The sequence below is a fragment of the Thrips palmi genome, unplaced genomic scaffold (genome assembly GCF_012932325.1).
Source record: "Thrips palmi isolate BJ-2018 unplaced genomic scaffold, TpBJ-2018v1 HiC_scaffold_1, whole genome shotgun sequence".
Classification (NCBI taxonomy): domain Eukaryota; kingdom Metazoa; phylum Arthropoda; class Insecta; order Thysanoptera; family Thripidae; genus Thrips; species Thrips palmi.
In genome coordinates this window covers 106,960-128,062 of record NW_023144620.1, presented here as the reverse complement: position 1 = coordinate 128,062, position 21,103 = coordinate 106,960, and the positions used below count along the sequence as shown (strand labels likewise).

At 45.8% G+C, this 21,103-nt stretch overlaps 1 protein-coding gene and 1 long non-coding RNA gene across 8 annotated transcripts; both read left to right on the top strand.

Annotated features, from left to right (window-relative positions):
• The first annotated feature begins 959 nt into the window (after positions 1-959).
• LOC117642429 (zinc finger protein 558-like) lies at positions 960-5,098 on the top strand. 7 transcript variants are annotated; one of them, XM_034380677.1, is made up of 5 exons: positions 960-1,030; positions 2,520-2,634; positions 3,609-3,684; positions 4,173-4,554; positions 4,787-5,098. In XM_034380677.1, the coding sequence occupies exons 4-5, from the start codon at positions 4,198-4,200 to the stop codon at positions 5,030-5,032; spliced, it is 603 nt and encodes a 200-aa protein (XP_034236568.1). In that variant the 5' UTR covers positions 960-1,030; positions 2,520-2,634; positions 3,609-3,684; positions 4,173-4,197; the 3' UTR covers positions 5,033-5,098. The 7 variants fall into 7 exon arrangements, with proteins under 7 accessions (XP_034236568.1, XP_034236572.1, XP_034236561.1 ...); XM_034380681.1 differs by lacking the exon at positions 960-1,030 and adding an exon at positions 1,254-1,400; XM_034380670.1 differs by lacking the exon at positions 960-1,030 and adding an exon at positions 1,254-1,430.
• On the top strand, positions 3,164-20,603 carry LOC117642464. The gene is made up of 3 exons (XR_004587573.1): positions 3,164-3,174; positions 8,715-8,717; positions 20,112-20,603. It is a non-coding gene; the product is annotated as an uncharacterized LOC117642464 (long non-coding RNA).
• Positions 20,604-21,103: the final 500 nt, after the last annotated feature.

The following is a 21,103-nucleotide window of genomic DNA, read 5'->3' as shown; positions in this document are numbered from 1 at the left end:
GTGATGCATAATTTTAAACCTGCGTACCGTCGTGCATAAAATTGTGCGTGAATTTGCATAAATTCGTGCATTTTCACGCATAATATTATGCACATTCCACGTATGCACAAAATCGTGTGGGTTTCACGCACAAAATTCTACCTAAACATTTAGTGTGTATGATCAAAATACTTCACAAGGATTCAAGCGTGAAGGAAATAGGCACTTCCTGAGGCACGGCTCTCTTGAACGAGAAAAATTTGCCAATGAGTATCTCAGATAGTCTGTGTGACCCGCAGTCGCCTTCATTTTTGGGCCCAATAACCTTAGTTATTTTTGCGCATTTTGTGTGAGGGCATAAAATTTGTGCGTAAGAGTGGGTCTACACTAAATTGTATAAAATTAAGAGTTTTCTTACTTCGCTAAGCGCATGTTGGTGGCGCAGGTCCGCATTGCTATACCTAGACATGGTCTGCTTGATCTACCTTCAATATCCACGGTTCCGATATCATTTAGTGGTTCGCGGCCGAATTCGAATTTAATTTTAAAGAACTCTGTATGTTTTCGTTATTTTCAAAGCTTTACACGTTTAAAACCTAACGCAGTATTTTGAGCATACATAATACAAACTAATTTACTTTGTTGAACGAAGTAATAGTTCGTAAATTACGAAGTATTTTCTTTGTGAGCTCATGTTTGCTCAAAATACTTCGTTTCGACAAACTGCTTTTCTTTGTAAGGCCTAAAATAGTTTGTAAGGTTTTCTCAGTGCGTGTGTGGCGTAAATCTTTGACATCCTGTAAGCGCTTAATTTTAATGCCTCTGTTTCACCAGTGTAGTTTCTTCCACAATTCGCGTTTGGCAAAGGAGCAGAAGCTGGAAAGCAACAACAAAAAATGCCTGCCGAAAGGTAACGACCCGGGTACACGACCCGCAGCCCCACTGCGAAGGGAGAGAAAGGCACTCGCCAAAAGTATTCCGAAGGAAAGGCGAGGTGGGTACAACTAGGTGAAACCTACCTCCTACTTCTAACCGTAACATACACCTTTAGGTGAGTTTACTTCATCAACTTTCTTAAACACCTGTAGGGGAGAATGTCTAGCCGAGCCCGCAGCGTGTCCATCAGAGTCGTTCAACGCTCTTCACATTGCATGAAGCCATTTCATTCCAACCCCACTACTCACTCTTCATTCGCAATTCAACACTTGGGCGAAGCCGTCCCCGACCGCGAATAAACCGCGTCATCGGCCCTCCGCTTCCCGTTTGGGGTCTTCATGTCCGGCCTTGGCGCCCGCCGCTCCGCGCCTCTCGCTTTTCGCGTTGACAATTTCTTTTTATCTCGGCCATCTCGCGGGCCTGGCCGTGAGCCTGCCTCGCCCAACTTTCTGCGGCCTCGTCACCCAAAGTGAGACGGCGTGGCGGTGCGTTCCGCGAAAGTGGCCGACAAGACGGTAACAAAATTGTTGAGCTTGTTGAGGAGGGCGGCCCGGCCTTGTCGCCTGGCCAATGGCGTCCGAGGGTCCGTCCTCGCCGCGGGGCCCCAGGACTGAGAGTCGTTGTCGTCGCTCTGTCTCTTTCGCATCTCATGCGCAGTGGGCCAGAAGACCGGCGCAGGCGGCCAAAATTCTAGATGCGTTTTCAGCTCCAGAGTCGTTAAACAGGACTCTAACGAAACGTGTGACCCCATCAATGGATTCCTCGTCCTAAGAGGAATCCATTGGTAGGGTCACACGTTTGATTCGAGTCCTATTTGACTCTCGACTTAAAAACGCGTCCGGTGTTTCGACCGCCTCCACCGGTCTTCTGGCCCACTGTGGGGCGCCCTCTGCGCGACAAATCAGCGGACTGTGCGCGAGGTCTCGCGAAACACAGCGCAGCGCGGCGGGCAGTTCCCGCCAAAACGGCGACGCCACTCATGAATGCGGAGCTTGTGAATGCGATTCTTGGGGCGCGCGTGGAAGAGACGCGGCTCGTCTAAGTCGAGCCCCGTGGGGCGCTGTTTGCATTCGGAAGTGGCCCCCGCGTCGCCACTGGGGCAGTGTTACGTACGCACTGGCAGCCCGGTCGGAGCAGCTGTGAATCGCTTCTCTGCGGCCGAGGCAAGTTCAGGGCACAGAGAAGAGAACCGACTGACAGTGAGAGAGATCTTGTCTCACGAGACGTGGTGACATCCGTAGAGCGCTAGCCACTGTGAGGAATTCTGTTCTTCTGTTTGAGCGTACTCATTCCGTACCATATGAACTTCAATAAACGGTTATGTCTTAAAAAGTACAGTTCCGTACTTGGCTGGTACGGACGGTGTGTGGTGCAGGCTAATTGTTGAGCAGACTTGTTCTGTACCATTTTCTCTCTGAAAGAGTTGTTTTATGTTCTTTGAGAGAAGTGGTCACCGATTGTGCGTGACTGGCGTAACGTTATAAAGGGACGGCCCCTTGTTATCCGTGGGCTCTTCACTTAATATCCTGTCGTTCTTCCTGAAATCTGCCCATTTCGGACTTAAGAGGGACTTGTTGTGAAACGGAACCTTTTCTTTTTTTCAGGTTTTCTGAACTAGTGGGACTTGATCTTCCCTTCGCGTGGCAAGGTACTGACCGTGTCTGCGTTGGACCTCCATGGTTGGCAGTTTCTCCTGAGCTCAACATCATCGTCATCCATGTAAGTATACTCGTCGTTTCAAGCGTCCGCTTCGACGCGTATTCTCGTTTGTGCAGGCTGTGCGGGCATATTAGGAATGCGTTACCGGTTCGTCCACCTACTGCGTAACATTTTGCTCAGACTTCAGTGCGTGAGGCAATAAAACGTTACGGAACCTACAGCGCTTCACACGCTCAAAGTTTGGAATTGTGGTGTAAAATTTTATAGTGCACTGTCAGTGCAAAGTAACGTGGATCCCCCTTCATTTTTATGTACCCTTCACTGTAGTTCTAGGTCCGGGTTAAACCGTACTTCTTATGAGACCGTCCGTAGTCTTAATATATCAATGCTTGAAATCTTAACTAAGAGTCCTCGCGACGAAGCGATCAATGAATGTCAATTTGTCATCATAGACTAGAAATCATTGAAGAAGATTCGTCTCGACGAGACGTTGAAACCGTACTCAAAATATGCCGTGATTTTGTTCGCAGTGTAGAAGAAATTCGTGCTAACCAAATACGAAACAAATTTATGTATATGACGAATCTTTGACTTTTCTTTGTAAGTTTCAAAGATGCACTGGTAAAACTAAAGCGTAATTACTCTATGCTTGAGGTTACTCTTGAAATAAGGTATGTACTTGCAATTCCCCCATGCATTTAGATTGGAGGAATATTGGCAGATGAGCCTTTTACGCTTGATTTCAAGCGTAAACTGATTACGCTTGAAAAACAGTGGGTGGTACTACGCTTTAGTTTCACCCGTGTGGAACTTTACATTACGAGTCTAGTCTTCATAATATATTTGCACAAAATTCTTCATAATGTTGGAGTTTGTTTTTTCCGTAACACTCTCAGAGTGTGATCAATGGATCCTGTATCTGAAATAATAGTAGTATGACATAAAAATTGTCGGGACCAGCCGTACTTTCCCTTAACAGTGGGCCTGTGACCTGCGACGCTTCTTATAGAGACCTCTTCTTATGTTTGTTGCAGAGGATCGGAGTCCGTAAAGTCCTTGCCAGGATAAGACTTCCCCATTACCTCGTCGAAGAACCCCGTGATCAAAAAGGTATGTCGTCCTTCGCTGATTGCCCGAGCTGTTCCTCACTTCGGGAAACGTGTGTACACGCAGTCCGGGGATCATTCGCAATTCTTTCATAATTTTATCGAAAGTCCTTAAAATTTCATTGAAATTTCATCATTGCCTTGAGGAGGTGCCACAAAACACTCAAAAAGTAACGAAAATGTTCGAAAATCGTCATTCACTGTTTTCGTTGGAATCCAGGGTTGTGTGTACACACTAAATGTTTAGGTAGAATTTTGTACGCGCAACCCGCACGATTTTGTGCATGCGTGGAACATGCATAGTATCATGCGTGAAAATACATGAATTTATGCAAACTCACGCACAATTTTTTGCACGACGGTACGCAGGTTTCAAATTATGCATCACCACGTACAAAATTGTACATAAACATTTAGTCTGTACATCTCGGACAACCCCTCGCGATCGCCGCGTGTACGGTCAGATACATGGCAGGGAACATCGTGTTGCAGGTTGCTGGAAAAGATCCATTGGACCATGGCCAACGAATGCAGTGTGGATGCTGCAGCGCTGCAGTTGCTGAATGGAACTGGTAGCCGTCGATCAGGGAAGAAGCCCTTTGAGTGCGCGGTTTGCGGCAAGAAATTTGATCGCGCAAGTTACCTCGATAAACATTTAAGAAGCCACACGGGAGAGAAGCCTTTTAAGTGCACGGTCTGCGACAAGAAATACAGTTACGAAGATAGTCTTAGACTTCATCTTAGAATCCATACAGGTGTTATGCCTTTCGAGTGCACGGTTTGCTTGAAAAAGTTCCGTATAGGGAGTCAATTGAGAGAGCATTTGAAAGTACACACGGGAGAAAGGCCCTTTCAGTGCACGGTTTGCTTGAAGTTCCGTATAGGGAGTCACTTGAGAGAGCATTTGACACTCAAAAAAATTTCAATACAAAATTCTGTAACATGGTTACGCAGTAATTTCCACTACAAATGTTACAGAATTCTGTATCAGCACTGATACAAAATTTTGTATCACGCGTTACGGTAAGCTGTTTCCCGGTTGCAGAATTCTGCAATGCAAAAATCAGAAAAATTTGTCGTTATATTTTATGTCGGTTTGCTTGAAGGAGTTCCGCAAAGGGAGTCAATTGAGAGAGCACGTGAGAGTACACACGGGAGAAAAGCCTTTTCAGTGTACAGTTTGCAAGAGGGAGTTCACCATAGGAAGTCATCTCAAAAGGCATCTCAAAATGCACACCGGAGAAAAGTCTGTAGCCTGCTCTGTTTGCAATAAGAAGTTCCGTACATCATCCACCCTCAAAGATCATTTCAGAACCCACACCGGCGAGAAGCCCTATGAGTGCGCGGTTTGAAAGAAGAAGTTTATTTCAAGGGGTAATCTCAGATATCATCTCAGAATCCATACGGGCGACTTCCCAGAAGAGGTTTGTATTAAGGAGTCACCTTAAAAATACGCTGGTGCAAAGCTTTTCTGAGTCCGCGGTTTGCAACAAGAACTGTATGTAATTCATCTTCAGAACTTATCTTTGAAGCAACAAGCCTTTCGAGTTCTCTGTTTGCACAAAGGAGTTTATTGCCTGAGCGATAGCGAAGCCCGTTACTCAGGTGGGGTTGAAAAGTTTTTCCTGTCTGCGTGCGTGTGTGTCCGCACTACTCCTCCTGAACGGCTCGGCCGATCTCGGTGAGATTTTGCACACTTTTTGGGTATGTCCTTGGCTCGGCACACGCGAAATTTCACCATCCTAGCTCAACTAGTTCAGTTTTTATAGCCAAAAAACACCTAAAAAACGGCGAAAAATCGAGTTTTCCGTAGGCAGATCTCTTCTGTCTTAAAAAAGGGGGGCCTGGGGGGCGGGGCCCCCCCGCCCCAACATGTTAAAAAGTTCCAAGGGTCAAGATCGTGTTATTTGAAGATGAAGTAAGTCTATCTAGAATGAAGGGGGGTCCAGCCCCCCAGAAAGAAACAAGTTAGAAGTAACCGACGACAGACAAGCCATTGCCTGCCGAAGGCAGGCTAGCGCCGCAGGCCAAGGTAGGTACGCCAGGCGCGGATTGTAGGAACAGGCAGCGAGACATCGCGAAGCCTGTTACGACAAGACGCGGTCTGGCGTAATCCTACCTTGTAGTACACGGTGTGATCCCGAATAACTCAACGTAGAACTCTCACGGGCGTAAAGCACTTGTGCACTGTTGGCGACTAGAATTTCCGCAAACTCCTCCAATTAATCTGTAATTCTCAAATCATTTGGCAAGAAGTCACCTGAATGTACACTTTGCACTACATAGTTCACGCTTGAGGGTCGCAAATAAGAATGCGATGGAGAGGGACGTTATTTTAAGTTTCAACTGATGTGACTCTTGCGTGTGCTCTTATGTCAATTGCCCTTGTCTATTGTGGTTAGATCACCATACCATCTTCGGCACTGCATTTGATTTGGTGTGTGTGTGTGTGGGGGGTTATTTCTATATTGTAAAGTCATGCTTGTCAGTCGAATATGAATTCAAGTTTCGGTTAGTGAAAGTTAATTGTAGATTTGCACGTTATTGATCTTCGACTACATTATGGAATGGACTTACTCTCTCCAGCGGTTTTCGCTTCATTTTATATCGACATGCTTGTTAATCGAGTATATTTTTTTGTGTTTTTATGTGAGACAAAGAATTTATTTTCATCCTAACGATAATTTTTGGACGAGCTACACTACACTGTTAAACTCTTATTCAAGTGTGGACCACTGTCAACGGCCTCGCGTGTCTTTATTCTCGAGGTCATGTTTGTTTACAGTTAAGTGGGATGGGGACTTGTACTGTTGCATGCGCACTGTTGTGAGTGAAATATTTGTGGGACTTGTTTGTCTGGTGCTATTTTGTTAGAACTATCAGTCATTGTTTTTTTTTCTTTTCGACGTTGGAGGACCCATTTATTTTGTCCACGGGGCGTTTTCTAACAGAATTTTTTTTTCTACGGACCCCAGGATGGACATTTCGCTCCCGCCTATTAATCCTTTTCATAATATAATAAAAGTCCAGAAAATCTTAAAAATTTATCGTGGAAATTTTCCGTAAACGACTAAAACATAAATTTGCAACAATCAAGCACCCTTATCCGTTCACATTTTCCAGAAACGTTTCGAAGAAAAAATGTGCCACTCCTCAAAACTAAACTTCCTGCCTCATCAAAGTGACAAAAACTAATCACTGTTCTAAGAAAATAATAAAACATGAAGAAAAATTCTCGATGAAAACGTCCCACTGCCATTATACCAACCCCCCTTTGCCCATTGTGGAAAAAATTTAAAAAAATCCAAATTTCCCACTCTTTTGAATTTGTTTTTTTAATTTCTTATTGTAAAAATTTTTCCAGCGAAAAAAAATTTAAAAGTTTTCCGGTTGGAAAATTTTTGGGTTTCCCCCTTTTAAAATCCGGGGTAAAAAGGAATGGCTTAAAACTCCCCTCCATTTTGCTTATTTTTTGGCTTGCTTTTAAAATCGGTTTTTTTTTTTTTTTTTAACCCAAAAAATTTTTTTTAACAAATTTTTGGAGGGGTTTTTCAACCGGAAAAACTTTTTCAAATGGGACCACTGTAAACGGGTCGCGGTTTACTGGAGGTCATTTGTTTAACATTTTGGGAAAAAAAATTGGTAGGTTAAAAGGACGTTTAAGGAAAATTTGTAATTTTTTTTGGGGTTTTAAAAATTTGTTTAAACCCAACAGTAAATTGTTTTTTTTTTTTCAGTTGGAGTGACCACATTTATTTATGTCCTGCACAGGCGGGCAAGTTTCTTTCTAACTAAAATTACAATGTTCTGGACATTTTCTAGCTACTTTAATTGTGCTTTTTCCAATGTTCGTTTGTGTGAACTAGTATTACTTTTTTTCAAAGTCCCGTACCTCTGTGTGGTCCGTAATGGTCAATGGAGAAAAATATGACCACAAAATATGTAAAAGTGTCAGCAGAAATTACTTTATTTCGTCAATAAATTGACTGATCAAATTACTGAAAGCATCTAAGATTCTGGAAAGGCTTGAATGAAAGAGTCACAATCAGCACCAAAATTTTGGGTGGGCTGTCCGTCATCACCCTAATGTGCAAGGTTTCCTCACCCAAATTTTAGGGGATGATATATTCTAGCTACCTAGGTACCGTAAGCCGGGGTAATATGAGACAATTTCGGGGTAATATGAGACGCATGATTTATATCGTTAGAATTATAATGCTCGTGGCATTTGATGACTCATCCCAGTCAAACTTCACGGCGAAAAATGGTACCGTGTAGTGTAATTAATTTTTTACAGCCGTGGCTCTCTTTGTGGCCGAATAGCGGGCTCAGAGTGAATCTTACGCGAACCAAACTCCGTCTCATATTACCCCGAAATTGTCTCATATTAAAACCCGGCTTACGGTAGCCCTCTTTTAAGCCCAAATTTCAGTAAACCTTGCCCAAAATTGGGTATTGATCAAGACTCTTTCATTCTCAGTGCTGAAGATACCAATTCCACTCCAGCAGAAAGCGTTGGAAGCTTTTTCTGTTTTTGTGTCGATCGGGCGTCTTTATAGCGAAACGTCACCGCTGTATATTTGCCTCCACACCGCAGAGAAGACGGCCTCACCACCACCACACTTGCCGAGGCGCGAGACCTGGCCGGGGGGCCGAAGGGCGCTACAACAGCGGCGTGAAATTGGGCCATGACCGAAATTGAACACGGCCGAAAGGGCCTGGCCACTCTGCGTGGGCAACGTGCCCAGAAGTGTCCCCCCCCCCCCGTATTATCTAGTCGGCCTGACCCTGCTGCAGACGGATTCCGGAAAGTCGTCGCTGTCTGTGTCCCTCTCGCACCTATACGGGACGCCCCACGAGTGCGAGAGAGAAAGAGCAACGAAAGCGACCCTCGGAGCCTGCCGGGCTCACTATACACGCTGCGGAGAGCCCTCCGCGTGCGTGCTTACGGGTCTCCAACGACAGGCCCCGACCCCCAGCCTGCCCCGCCGTCTCCCGTCCTTTCGGCGTTCATTGGGTCGACAGAGATAAAAGAAGGTTGAGATGCGAATCGCAGCTTCCTCTTCCACTTGCCCTGCCACCCTCCAACTTTGTTCACTATTTCCACCCTCCCTTCTTAGCATGCCCCTCACCACCGCCCCCCTTCCCCCTGCCCGTGGATATTGGAGAACTCTTGAACGTGATTGTCGCAGGGTGAGGTTGCTGGGAGGAGGGGGTAAGGGGCTTTCAGTTCACCGCAACAGCACTCGTTTGCTTAGGCGGCGGCGCTGGCCTGGCCCTGGCCTGGATTGGCAGCAAGAGGCGGCAGGGGAATCGAATCCTTCTTTCGTCTGTTTGCCGACGGTCTCCAACTTCGAAATGCAATGTACCGACAGTTGGAAGCCCCCGAGACGCGGCGAGGGGGCGTTTCCGGGCTTTTTGGCCTCAGCAGCCCAACTGCACTGTTTTTCAGGGGATAGGACATAATACTCGGAAGAATGTGACTTTGTTCGTGTTCGTTGAATGTTGATCCATACATTCAATCAAACCCCTTTGGGCAAACAACTAGAATTTTGCTGTACATTTCCCTTGAAATAATGTGAAATAACGTTGAATTAAAGCTGAAATAACAATGAAATAACGTGAATTTGAAATAATGGTGTACAAATTTTGACGTAGTTGTTTGCCCCTTGGTTCAAACGGCTGTGTCGCCTTCCAACGCATGTGACTTCGTTTTCAAACGAACGTGACCCAATGCCAAGCCAAATTCACATTCTCACGAATGTGACGTCATGTTCCCCGAATAAAAGCGCTCAAAAGGCAAAACTGGAAATACAAAGGCGTAAAAACTGCGCCTGAGAGGGCATAATAGTCTTTCACGCGTAAACACCAATGTAATGCCTTTGAAAGGGCATTTTGGCATCGAAATCGTATAACAAAAGCGCATGGAACCACTCACGGCGTTCCTGCACTCCTGTAAGGTTTTAGGCGTGTGGGCCTTTAATTGTTAACATCCTGTAAACGCATAATTTTAATGCCTTTGTTTCACCAAAGTAGGTTCGTCCACAATCCGCGTTTGGCAAAGGAGCAGAAGCTGGAAAGCACCAACAAAAAATTCCTGCCGAGAGGTAACGACCCGGGTACACGACCCGCAGCCCCACTGCGAAGGGAGAGAAAGGCACTCGCCAAAAGTATTCCGAAGGAAAAGCGAGTTATGCCGCGGCGACAAGAAAACTTTTGGCCCTGATATTAGTTCTGTGGAAACAGCCCATCTCGCCCGGGGAGCGCAGCGAGCGCCTCCGTGCAGCCCAAATTAAATTTAACGATTCCCAACCGGCGCGCGCATTCTTTCTGTGAGAGGTTTCGGCGGCGGTGCTTGCCGGTGGTGTGGTGCTGCACACAGTCAGGCAACGAACTCCAGATGCAAAACGATAGGATGTAGTAACTTTGGGGTAATTTGAGGGTTAATTTGGGACATGGGGCGAAGATGGGACAACTTTTTTTTTTGACAAGATTTGACGGTTTAGAGCCATACTTAATGCGCTGTTTTTATTCCACATTAAGCAAAACATGAGCTCTTAAAGTTCCAATTCTTGCTCAGGAAACAATAACTGTCTCATTTATACCCCTAACCCTACAGGTAGTTCAGAGGAACGGTGCTAGCATGCTTGGTGACTGGAAGTATGGTGGATGCTCTTGCTGGTGCGGTCAGGGAATAGTAGACTAGATGATCGACAGATTGTCAGGTGTACGCCAGACCGTGCCTTATCATACAGGCTTCGCGATGCTGCTTCGACAGTTCCGTCAGTCCAAGGGCTTAGCAATTACACGTACCTATAGCGATGCTGAGCAGACTCTTTCCTGTATGGCCGAGTCCACCCGATACACTTTAAATTTTCGTAAGAAGTTAGTCCGAGACGTTGCAGTAGTTTTTTCAGCTTGTGAACTTTTCGTATACGAATTTATGAGCGATTTTCCTCCTTATTGGGGTAAACATGTCCAGTTTTTCATTTTATGTTCGTACGAAATTTCATCTGCATCAAAGACTGTCAAACCGTCTCGTACCAAATTGAACGTAACAGTCAGTGTGTTCCAAAGAACCATTTACTGTATTTTTTTCGTGAGTGAATCGAACCCGCGAAGCGACGGTCGCCGCTACGTCCGGGAGTGGGTTTTGATTGGTGGCGCGCGCTTCGCGCGGCCTCATCCACCTGCGGCGGCATTTATTATTCCAGAGAGGTAGGCCCGCCGGCAGGCTGATTCCGAGAGTCGCTCTGTCTCTGTCGCACTCATGGGGCGTCCCGTGCAGGTGCGACAGAGACAGAGCGACGAAAAACGGCTCTCGGAATCAGTCTGCGGGGCCAGCCTGTGCCTGCCGGCACCCCGCCCCAGCGCTGATCATCACAATGGAGGCCCGCGAGCACGCTGCTGGGCCAGGCTAAGCCCACCGAGGCCCAGAGACACCGTTTACGCCGAATACCAAGCAGGCCTCCGCAATTCTTTGCGAATCTCGGCCTCGTATCTGACAAGCGAACGGGGACAAATCACGGCAGTACGGCTCGTGCAGCCAGCAGTGTTGATTCCGATGGTCGCTCTGTCTCTCTCGCACCTACGCGGGTCGCTCCATCAATGCGAGAGAGACAGAGCGATGAAACGATCTTTCGGAGCCAGGCGGCTGGACGGTCCTCAGTTTACGGACGGATGTGGCGGCGACGGCGAGGAGGAAAAAGGAAACACGGCCTCCCCACCGTGGGGGTTGGTATACAAAAACAGGTTAATCTGTGCGTCACGCGCGCGACCTCCTCCGCGCGTGGAAAAATAGGCAAACGAGGGACCCCCCCCCCCCCCTCCCTCCCCCCTCCCACCATCCCCCCCCCCCCTCTCTCTCCTGCAAGGATTTGGCTTATCGCCGCGTGTGTACAAGCAAAAGAAGGCAATCGTGGAGCAAATGCCCCGCCATGTGTGAGGCCCTCTTTGTGCGAGGGCGACGTGGCGGCACGCGCGGGCCCCGCCTGCCACTGTAACCTTCGATCGGAATCTGCGGGGCGAAAAAAACAATGACAGGAACGCTGTACGAGAACTTACGCGTCGAAAACGGTTTCTAGTGGTCCCTGGAACTCCTTGTGGAAATCGCCTATGTCTACACTATGTGCTACCTGGAAACCAGAAAATTACTTTTGCCGTGTGATGTTTAACGCACTCGTACGGAATGAATTGGAAAATCTCGGAAAGTGTGAGATCCTACGGTCCATCGGAAATTTCCAACAGCTCCGTTTCCCATAAACCATATTTTTGCTTTTTATCTATTTAAAATTCGCACTAAATAGAAATAAGAGAGTTTTTGGCACTTTTCCAAGATCGGAGGCCGTTTCAAACCCAACAAGTTCTCCGGGAATTTCCCATATTCCTAGTGTTGTGTAGCAAACACTGCATAGAATTCCGTTGTTTGGTACTGAAAATTTGGGAAATGAGTAGAAAATGAGGCACAGGGAAAGTACAGAACAGTTTATGGTGAAGTACGGACGGTTGAAATTAATGATTAATCAGATAAATTCCGTTCTTTTTCTGTATACGTACTTTTTTCGATCGGTCAAGCCTTTAAACGTTTACATTTTTTCCTGCTTGAAAGTTCTTTGATTCACGGACGATCCTGAGTTGGAGTTACTTTCAGGAGCAAACAATTATTATTTACAACCGACACACAAGACACTTGCATCAAAGTGTTTCCACTTGGTCCTGAAAGCCAGCTAATCCTCAGTGTTTTGCGGTGGAGTAACAAGGCCGAGAATCCAGCAACCAGGCCCACCCCATAGTCGCAGCAGACAACAGGTTGTCGGAGAGCGAGACAGCCTTCCGAGATTCCCCACGCGAACAAGAGAGAAAGAGGAAGATCCATGCATTATTCCCACGGTTGTTATGAACGGCCACACGCTGACGAAGCCTTAGTTTCGCCGTATACGCTGGGGTTGGGGACCGTCCCACAGTGGGCCAGAAGACTGTGGAGGCGGTCAAAATCCCGGACGAGGAATCCATTGGTGGGGTCACACGTTCGGTTCCGAGTCCTGTGTGGTGACTCAGGAGCTCAAAACGCGAGGGGGTACTCACTCGGTTTCTTCGGGTACACAGAATATGAATATGCGTGAATACTTGTGAATACTTCTGAATACTAAGAGTCGTGAATATCTCCGAATACAAAAAAACTACGAATATCAAAGAATATGAATGAATATTTGGGAATATGTGCAAATATCCCAGAATATGAGTGAATACTTGAGAATATATGTGATTATGTAAGTTAAAGAATAAAGTTTTTCGGCTAGCCGCGAACCAGGATTCTTCTAGGATCTCATTTTGTCAGTAAGAAACGTCCAAATATGGACCCGAGAGTGATACCAGTAGCTCTCGCGCCGAATGTCGGACAAAAAAACGACGAAATAATGCCAACAGGTACTAAAATACCTCTGAATACTAGGGAATACCCGTGAATACTAAGAGAATACCCGTAAATACTTGCGAATACTTCGAAATATTCTGAATATGTGTGAATATGGAGAATACTTGAGAATACATGAATATTAATGAATATTCAAGAATATAAATATGAATATCCTAGTGGGTACACAGAATACCTCGAGTGAATACCCCCTCGTCAAAACGCGTCTAGAGTTTTCGCCGCCTCCGCCGGTCTTCTGGCCCACTGTGCGTCCCAGACTTGCGAGGTTTGTGTCTTCGCGTCGCTCCCCCCGCCGACGCAGCAGCTGCTGTTGCTGCTTCTCATTTTCAGCACCATTTGAGCCAGGCCTGGCCTCGGCCTGGCCAAGGACAATGTCGCCGTCCTGGGGCGTTTGCTTCGCCGAGACCGCGGGGCCCGGCCCAAACCCGCCAGTCTGATTCCGAGATTCGTTTTCGCCGCTCTGTCTCTCTCTGGAACCTCTACGAGACGCCGCATGAGAGCGAGAGAGACAGAGCGACGGAAAGGACAGACGGCGTCCGAGGCGCAGGGATGCGAGTCGAGTCTCGTTAGAGCCACTGCGGGGGCGATCAGGAACGACCGGGGCGGCGCGCGTCCGTCTGGCGTCAAAGTGGAGCGTGGCTTTGGAATCGCGGCGTCGTCGGGAACCTTCATGTCTGAGGAAGCGCAACAATGGTGAGCAAGGAAAACGGTTAAACACGGTAAGAGCTACCGCACAGTTTCCGTTTTCTGTAGGCACTGTTATGCAATTAATATGGCTGCATTGTCACTGGTAGCCAACGAATGTGACGTCATATTCGTTCAAATGTAAATTATGTGAGGTTCGTTTGAATGTGATGTCACATTCGTTTGAATGATGATCCACGTTCAAACGAATGATGATCCACGTTCAAACGAATGTGACACCCTACTACGGCCGCGGCCGAGTCACGTTCAAACGAATGTGACATCATATTGAAACGAACGTGACCAAATTCACACTCCCACGTATATAACGTCACATTCGTTGGCTACCAGTGTATGCTTTGTTAAAATGTGCACGGTGAAAACGGTTCCTGGTTTCAACAGGAACTTCCTGGAAATCGCACTGCCAATCCAAGTGTAAGACAGTCTCACACTATTTAGTGCGAACCACGATGTCTCACGCTTACAAGTGTGAGCCACGTTTGTCCCACGCTTGCAAGCGTGAGACATCATTTGTCTCACACTTACAAGTGTGAGACACGGTTTGTCCCACACTTACTGCCTATGGTTCCCTGTGGTTAAATGCCACAGGACCCACGCTCGTAAGTATGAGACGTGTCTCACGCTTGTAAGTGTGAGACATGCCGTGTCTCATACTTGCAAGTGTGGCACACGCATGGCTCACGCTTGTAAGCGTGAGACATCGTGGTTCGCACGCAATAGTGTGCGACTGTCTCACACTTGGATTGGCAGTGCGTCTATGTCGTTACCATAGGCTTCCTGAAAAAAAAAAAAGAAAAATAGGAAACGGTTTTACCGTGTGAATTATTCTGTCTCTCTCTTTCTTTTAACAAGTATTGCCCCAATAATTGTAACGTTGGTCAACATTCAAACAAATGTGTACTCGTCGTATTTGAACGAACGTGACCAAATTCACTGCCAACGAAGATGACGTCATGTTCTCCGAATAACAGTGCCGTTGGGCTGCTGTGCTGAGCGCACGGCCAATTTACCTAAATATGCGTCTGGGCTGGGTTGCTGGGTACCGAGTTGGCTTCAACGGGTTTTTGATTCAGTTACAATGCTAGTTGCGCTGTCCCCTCTGTGCGTACTCCTCTCCTTGATTGTTAGCACCTGCAGGCTGATTCCGAGAGAAGTCCTGTCGCTCTGTCCCTCTCGCACTCATGGGGCGTCCCGTGGAGGTGCGAGGACAGCGACGAAAACGACTCTCGGAATCCGCCACCCCAAGCGGTACATAGTACCTCGCCCCCGAGAGCGTCACGCAACACCAGCCACAAAACGCTGGCACGATTTAATTAAACGCAAATGAACTATATAGTACCGAGGCTTGCGAGGGGAAAATAAAACCGCTGGAGTGACAGGGGGAAAGTCGGGTACCCACCCGCACCGCGAGGCTGGAGGACAAGGGCGAAGTTTTAATGCGACCCGCCTGGTGTGATGCATGGCAACGCCAAGGCAACGCTCAGCGGGCCGTTACGGGGCAAGGGCGGTCGGGATGGCCAACGCACACTTAATGTTGTGTACAATTTTGTACTCGATTAAAACATTTCGAAGTATTTTCAGCATGTGAAAGATTCATACTATTCAGTTTGTTATTCGAAGAAGTAGTTTGTTAATTAATAAGTATTTTCTTTGCAGATCAAGCTACTTTTGTTTGTAAAACCCATAGTTTGTAAGGTTTGCAGAGTTAAACGAGACGGTGCAGTTTTTTGTCTGAGTGAACTTTTCGCATACCGTTTTCGTTACGAAAACCTAGACACCCAGTTGTGTGAAGAATCGAGTGCAAATTTGTACAAAATGTTCATCTCCACAAAAAAAGAAACTGTCAAGCCTATTCATTTGCACGAAAACATTTAATGTACGCCCTCGCTGCAGCTTCGAGAATGACGCCTTGATCTCGCCTGGGTCAGCTTCGGCGAATGCACTGTGACGGATCGTAGAGTAAGATAATTCCTCACGTCGTGAGATATTTCTTTCAGGGAACGATCACAATTGTAAGGCGAAGGCGGTGCAATACAAACACAGACACACTGGTAGAACTACACGGTGAAAACGGTGCCTGGTTTCCCCAGGAACTCCTTGGAAATCGCCTATGTCTCTGCCATAGGCTTCCTAGGAAAACCAGGCACCGTTTTTACCGTGTAAAGCGTAGTATTACCCCGTTTTCAAGCGTAATCTGTTTAGGCGTTAACGCTTGAAATCAAGCGTAACAGGTTCATCCGCCAAATTTCCCCCTATCTAAATGCACTCTCCGACACTCTACGGACATTTTTTTCAGTAAACCTACAGTTAAATTATTTTTTCTGCAATTGTAGTCCTTTTGATTGGAAGTACAGAAAAAATAATCAGCAACCTTACAGAAAAGTGGTCTGTTGATAATATTATCTGCAACTACAGTTATGATCACTACAAATCCAAAGGTCAGACTTCTCGCCACTCCAGAGGCAACACTGTGGCAAAAAGCTACAGAAAATTCTGTAAACAGCTTGTGGTAATTCTCCGTAGCCCCCTTATCAATATTCTCCGTAGGCTCTTACAGTATTTTCCGTAGGACCGCACAGTATTCTCCGTAAGACCTTACAGTGATCTCCGTAGGACTATACAGTCTTCCAGGTCCTACGGAGAAGACTGTGCGGACTTACAGAGAATACTGTACGGCCCTACGGAGAATACTGTAAGAGCCTACGGAGAATATTGATAAGAGGGCTACGGAGAATCCTGGCAAAAAAATTAACAGAATTTTCCGTACCTTTTTGCCACAGTGAAGACATAAAAGTCTCGCCATATTTTGGCGTGAAGTCTTTCCATCCAAATTGCAGTGATATATCAAGCAGAAAAAAATTACCGTTGCATTCTAGTAAAAATGATCTATAAATGTAGACAAAATGTTCTCTAGATACAGATAATATATACAAGAATTAACAGAAAAGATTTTAAAGAGTCAGAATAATTTTTTGGATGTTTCCGCTAAAAGTCACAACTCAACCATCTTTTTAAAGCCGCTTATATTGAGTCCTTTCTTGACTTGTCGAAGCTAAGAATGTTTTGTAGGATCATTTTGACTAAGCGCATTACCTACCAATCACCTTTGTTTGAACGGAGAAAAATTTCACTGAAAATATCTTCTGAAGATCACAAACAAGTCATCGACAAATTATTTATGAGGACAAACTTTATCTCCTACATTTGCAGAAAATAAATTCTTTGATTATAAACAAATTTGTCATCATATTTCTACTGACATTGTAAATTTTCTGTAAGTAAGTAAAAGATTGTCTATAATTACCAAATATGTTACCGCTAATTTATCTGTATCTCATGTAAAATTTAGTCGATATGTTATTGAAAGTATACACTATATCATAGTAACGCTCTAAAATCACTAAGCCGTAGAGTAAATTTTCTGCAGTATAGAAAAAATAATCAGTTAAGGTCTGAGAGTGTGCATAGGGTAATTTCCGGCCTATGCTCGCTGCAAATGCAACGGTGATACTATAGCACATTTTTTGGCGATACAATTGAGTATCGCCAATTAACGGCCTTACGGAAAAGTATTGCCTTTAGAACGGTGATACAAAACAGTATCGCCAAAATTTGGCAATACTTTTTGATATTGCCGAAACCACGGCATTAAACCAAGGTCTTCTCCCCTTGATTTGTTCGACGTTTATTGCCAAATCGTGGCAGTACTCCAAAGTATCGCCAAATTTTGGCGATACTTTTGTGTATCGCCGTTTTGAAGGCAATACTTTTCCGTAAGGCCGTTCATTGGCCATACTCAATTGTATCGCCAAAAAAGGTACCAAAGTATTGCCATTGGATTTACAGTGCTTCATTTCAAGCGTAATGTCTTCTACACTGTGCGAAAAAAACACAGTGAATCCCGTTAATTTTTTTGCCGGGATTTACTGTAGTTCAGAACACAGGATTTACCGTGCCTGGCTACAGTATCTACTGTACCTGGTACAGGATATTCCGTACTCCACTCCTGTGGTAAAGTAAATCCCGTACAAAGTACAGTAGATCCTGTTATAAAAGTACAGTAAATCCTGTACTCTGAACTACAGTGACAGCTGTACTAATCACTACAGGATTTGCTGTGATTTTTTCCCACAGTGTAGCGTAACTTTATGCTTGACTCAAGCAGAGAGTTACGCTTTAGTTTTACCAGTGCCCCACACACACACACACACACACACACACACACGGACTGTGAAGCCGGGAGGAAAATGTTTGTGCACTGGGTACACAGCGCCACGAGGCGGGTCAGGGCACGGTTGCTGACGCAGAAGGGGAATCTACTTTGACTAGATCCTTCCCAGTGCTGCAGAGAATCAAAGGGATTCGTACAGATACCTTCGCAGAGACCTACAGACTCGAGCAAACAAAATACGTCTCACAAACCATATTATCCCAGTGCAGGAACAAAAATAACATGAAGACTACTTGACAATAATTAAATTACGAGTGGTGTGCCCCACACTCTTAAAACCTTAAGAAGTATTTTGAGCATGCATATAACAAACTAATATACTTTGTTATACGAAGAAATAGTTTGTACGAAGTATTTTCTTCTTAAGCTTTATGTATGCTCAAAATACTTCGTTATACAAACTACTTTTCTTTGTAAGGCCCAAAATAGTTTGTAAGGTTTTCTCAGTGCAGTGAAGAAAGGGCGGTAGAAGAGCGTTGATACATGTTCGTTTTAAACCGTGATGAAAAGCGGGGGCAAAAAAGAATTCGGCAGGAAATTTGATGAACGATGATAACACGGGGTTCGCGTCTCCCCTCTCTGGGATTGTCTTCCACCTCGGATCCCTCTGCATTTCGGCATACAGGGCTGGCTTTTCATTTCCTTTGAGCGAAGCTAACACCAGCCCGCTCCACTGCAAAACCAAACAAGGCCGCGGGTCGAAACGGAGAAGGAAAACTTCTTGCTGCAGATTAATCAATTGATTCCGACAGTCGATTTCGTCACTCAGCCTCTGTCGCATTCATAGGGCGAGAGAGACACAGCGACGAAAACGACTCTCAAAATCAGTCCGCAGGGGACGTCTTGACGCAGCGTCACGTGTGGTTCTTCAGAGCACTGTGAGAAAAAAGTACGGAAAAAGTACGGAACATGTCCGGTCAATAATTTGCCTGGACCGTCCGTACTTGCCAACTACGGAACGTTCCGTACCCATTTCCATAGGTTTATATGGAGCAAGTACGTAATGTTCCGTACTTTTCTCCGTACCTCCGTACTATATTTTCTGTGCCATTTCCGTACAAAAGTACGGAATTTTTTACAGTGAGGTTAAGTTTCGGCTCCAACCGCTTACCGCGAAATCCTGCGAAGGAGAAGAGGATGTTTTAGACTTGCCGCCTCAATTAGTTAGTCGACTTGCTCGGCGCGCACGGGGCTCCCTTGTTTCAGAAATGTCAGGTACAGTATCGATCAATGGTTCGAGGTGGCGTACTGTACTAGCATCACAGGCGGACTTGTTCCTTGTCACCTTCTTCAGGTAAAACCACTGCGTAACAGTACTCTCTGTTTTCACACGTTGAAAACCATAAGAATTAGTATTTGCTAGGTATATGTGAGGTACTACATTGATCTGCTTTCGACTATTTAGTCTGAATTTTAAGAAAAAAAAAATTACAATGATGTCCAAGAAAGAATATAAGTCTTATTTTTGGCACTGATTTACAGTCAGTATTTTTTTACAAAAAAAAATTAAAACCAACACAGATGTGTTTCAAGTTGACAAGATTAAAGTTATAAACAGTGAAAAACCCACCCCCGTCGACTTCTCTCCAAAAAATATGCGAACAGTGCGCTGAGGAAGATGGCAGCCCAAGTATTCGCGCGCTTAGGCGAGTTATCGGGCGTGGTCCCTCGGGGTCTGAGAGAGAGAGAGAGAAGAGAGAGAAAGCGAGAGAGAGAGGAGCAAGGCGTGGTGAGGCTGCGCTCCTTACTCGGTCGCTCCGCACGGACAGCAAAGGGAACGGAGCGGGAGAAATTGGGCGGGAAGGGGAGGGGGGAGGGGCCGCGAAAAATGGCTCGGATGGCACTGGTGTCACGGAGCGTCGCCTTGCAGACTCTCTCTCTCTCTCTCTCCCCGCAGGGGCGGGCCGGACAGCTGGTATGTGCCTCTGCACCTGATATTACATCCCGCTTCCTTGACAAAGACGGTTAGGCAGTCGTCTGCTGGAAAGGGAGGCTGGCGCGTTTGCTCCTTCAGTCTTGACTTGTCCGGAAACGGCACCGAGAATCCAAACGCTATGAATAGGGGCCGTTCAAATGTGACGTCACGCTTTTTAGGCTCATTTTTTGACCCCTCCCCCCTATAGTCACAAATGGTCACTATTTTGACTCACCCCTCCCCTCCCCGTGACGTCACATTGTCCAAATCATTATTCTTGGCAACGGGAAGAGATACGCGACTACATCATCTTAATTAGGTGCCTTAATTGGAAATTTCTAACAATTTGATTGCATTTTGGAAAATCTGGTCGTATCTGGTCTAACGCTAACTTGTTCGGAAAAATCTGAGGAAAGTGCAGTTAAAATACCCAAGCCAGTGATAATTTAAGCTGAAGTAGGCGGGGATTGCTGATTTCAATTTATTTTTTAGTGGCTCACTCCATTCATATTTGGCAATTTTACACTTCTTAAAAGTGTGATGTCACAATGCCTTCATCCCCCTCTCCCCCATGTCACATTTGGTCACGATTTCTCTAGACCCCTCCCCCCCTTAAAAGTGTGACGTCATTTTTGAACGGCCCCATAGAGCGTAAATTGGTGCAATACAAAAGCATTGCACATGAAGTGCAATGCCTTTCCATTTCCGTGCATTAGCATAGGGCCTTTTCGGGATGCATTGCAATTGCTATACTCATAGCGTTTGGAATCTCATTGGGGCCAGCGACTAGTCGCCTGCACTGTGAACATTTTTCTTGTCAGTTGATGACAATTTCCAGGCTAATTTGCTTGGTAGACTGTGAAGGGAATCTTGTTGGCAACATTGTAGTCACGCTCATGGAATAAGTACAGGGACTTTAATATTTAATTAATTGTTGGTGAATTTGTCATCATATTTACGAGATGAACGCGCCGTTCTTGTTAATTTGTCGTAAAGTGATAGCAAATTTTTGACGGTGCAGGCACGGCGTGCGCGTCAAACTGAAACGGAACTCTCAGCGCCCCCAGGGGGTGCTGTAAGCTTAAAGCCCTTCCACCGGATGGAAACTCGATAGCTGCGCGCAACGCGATGGAATATGC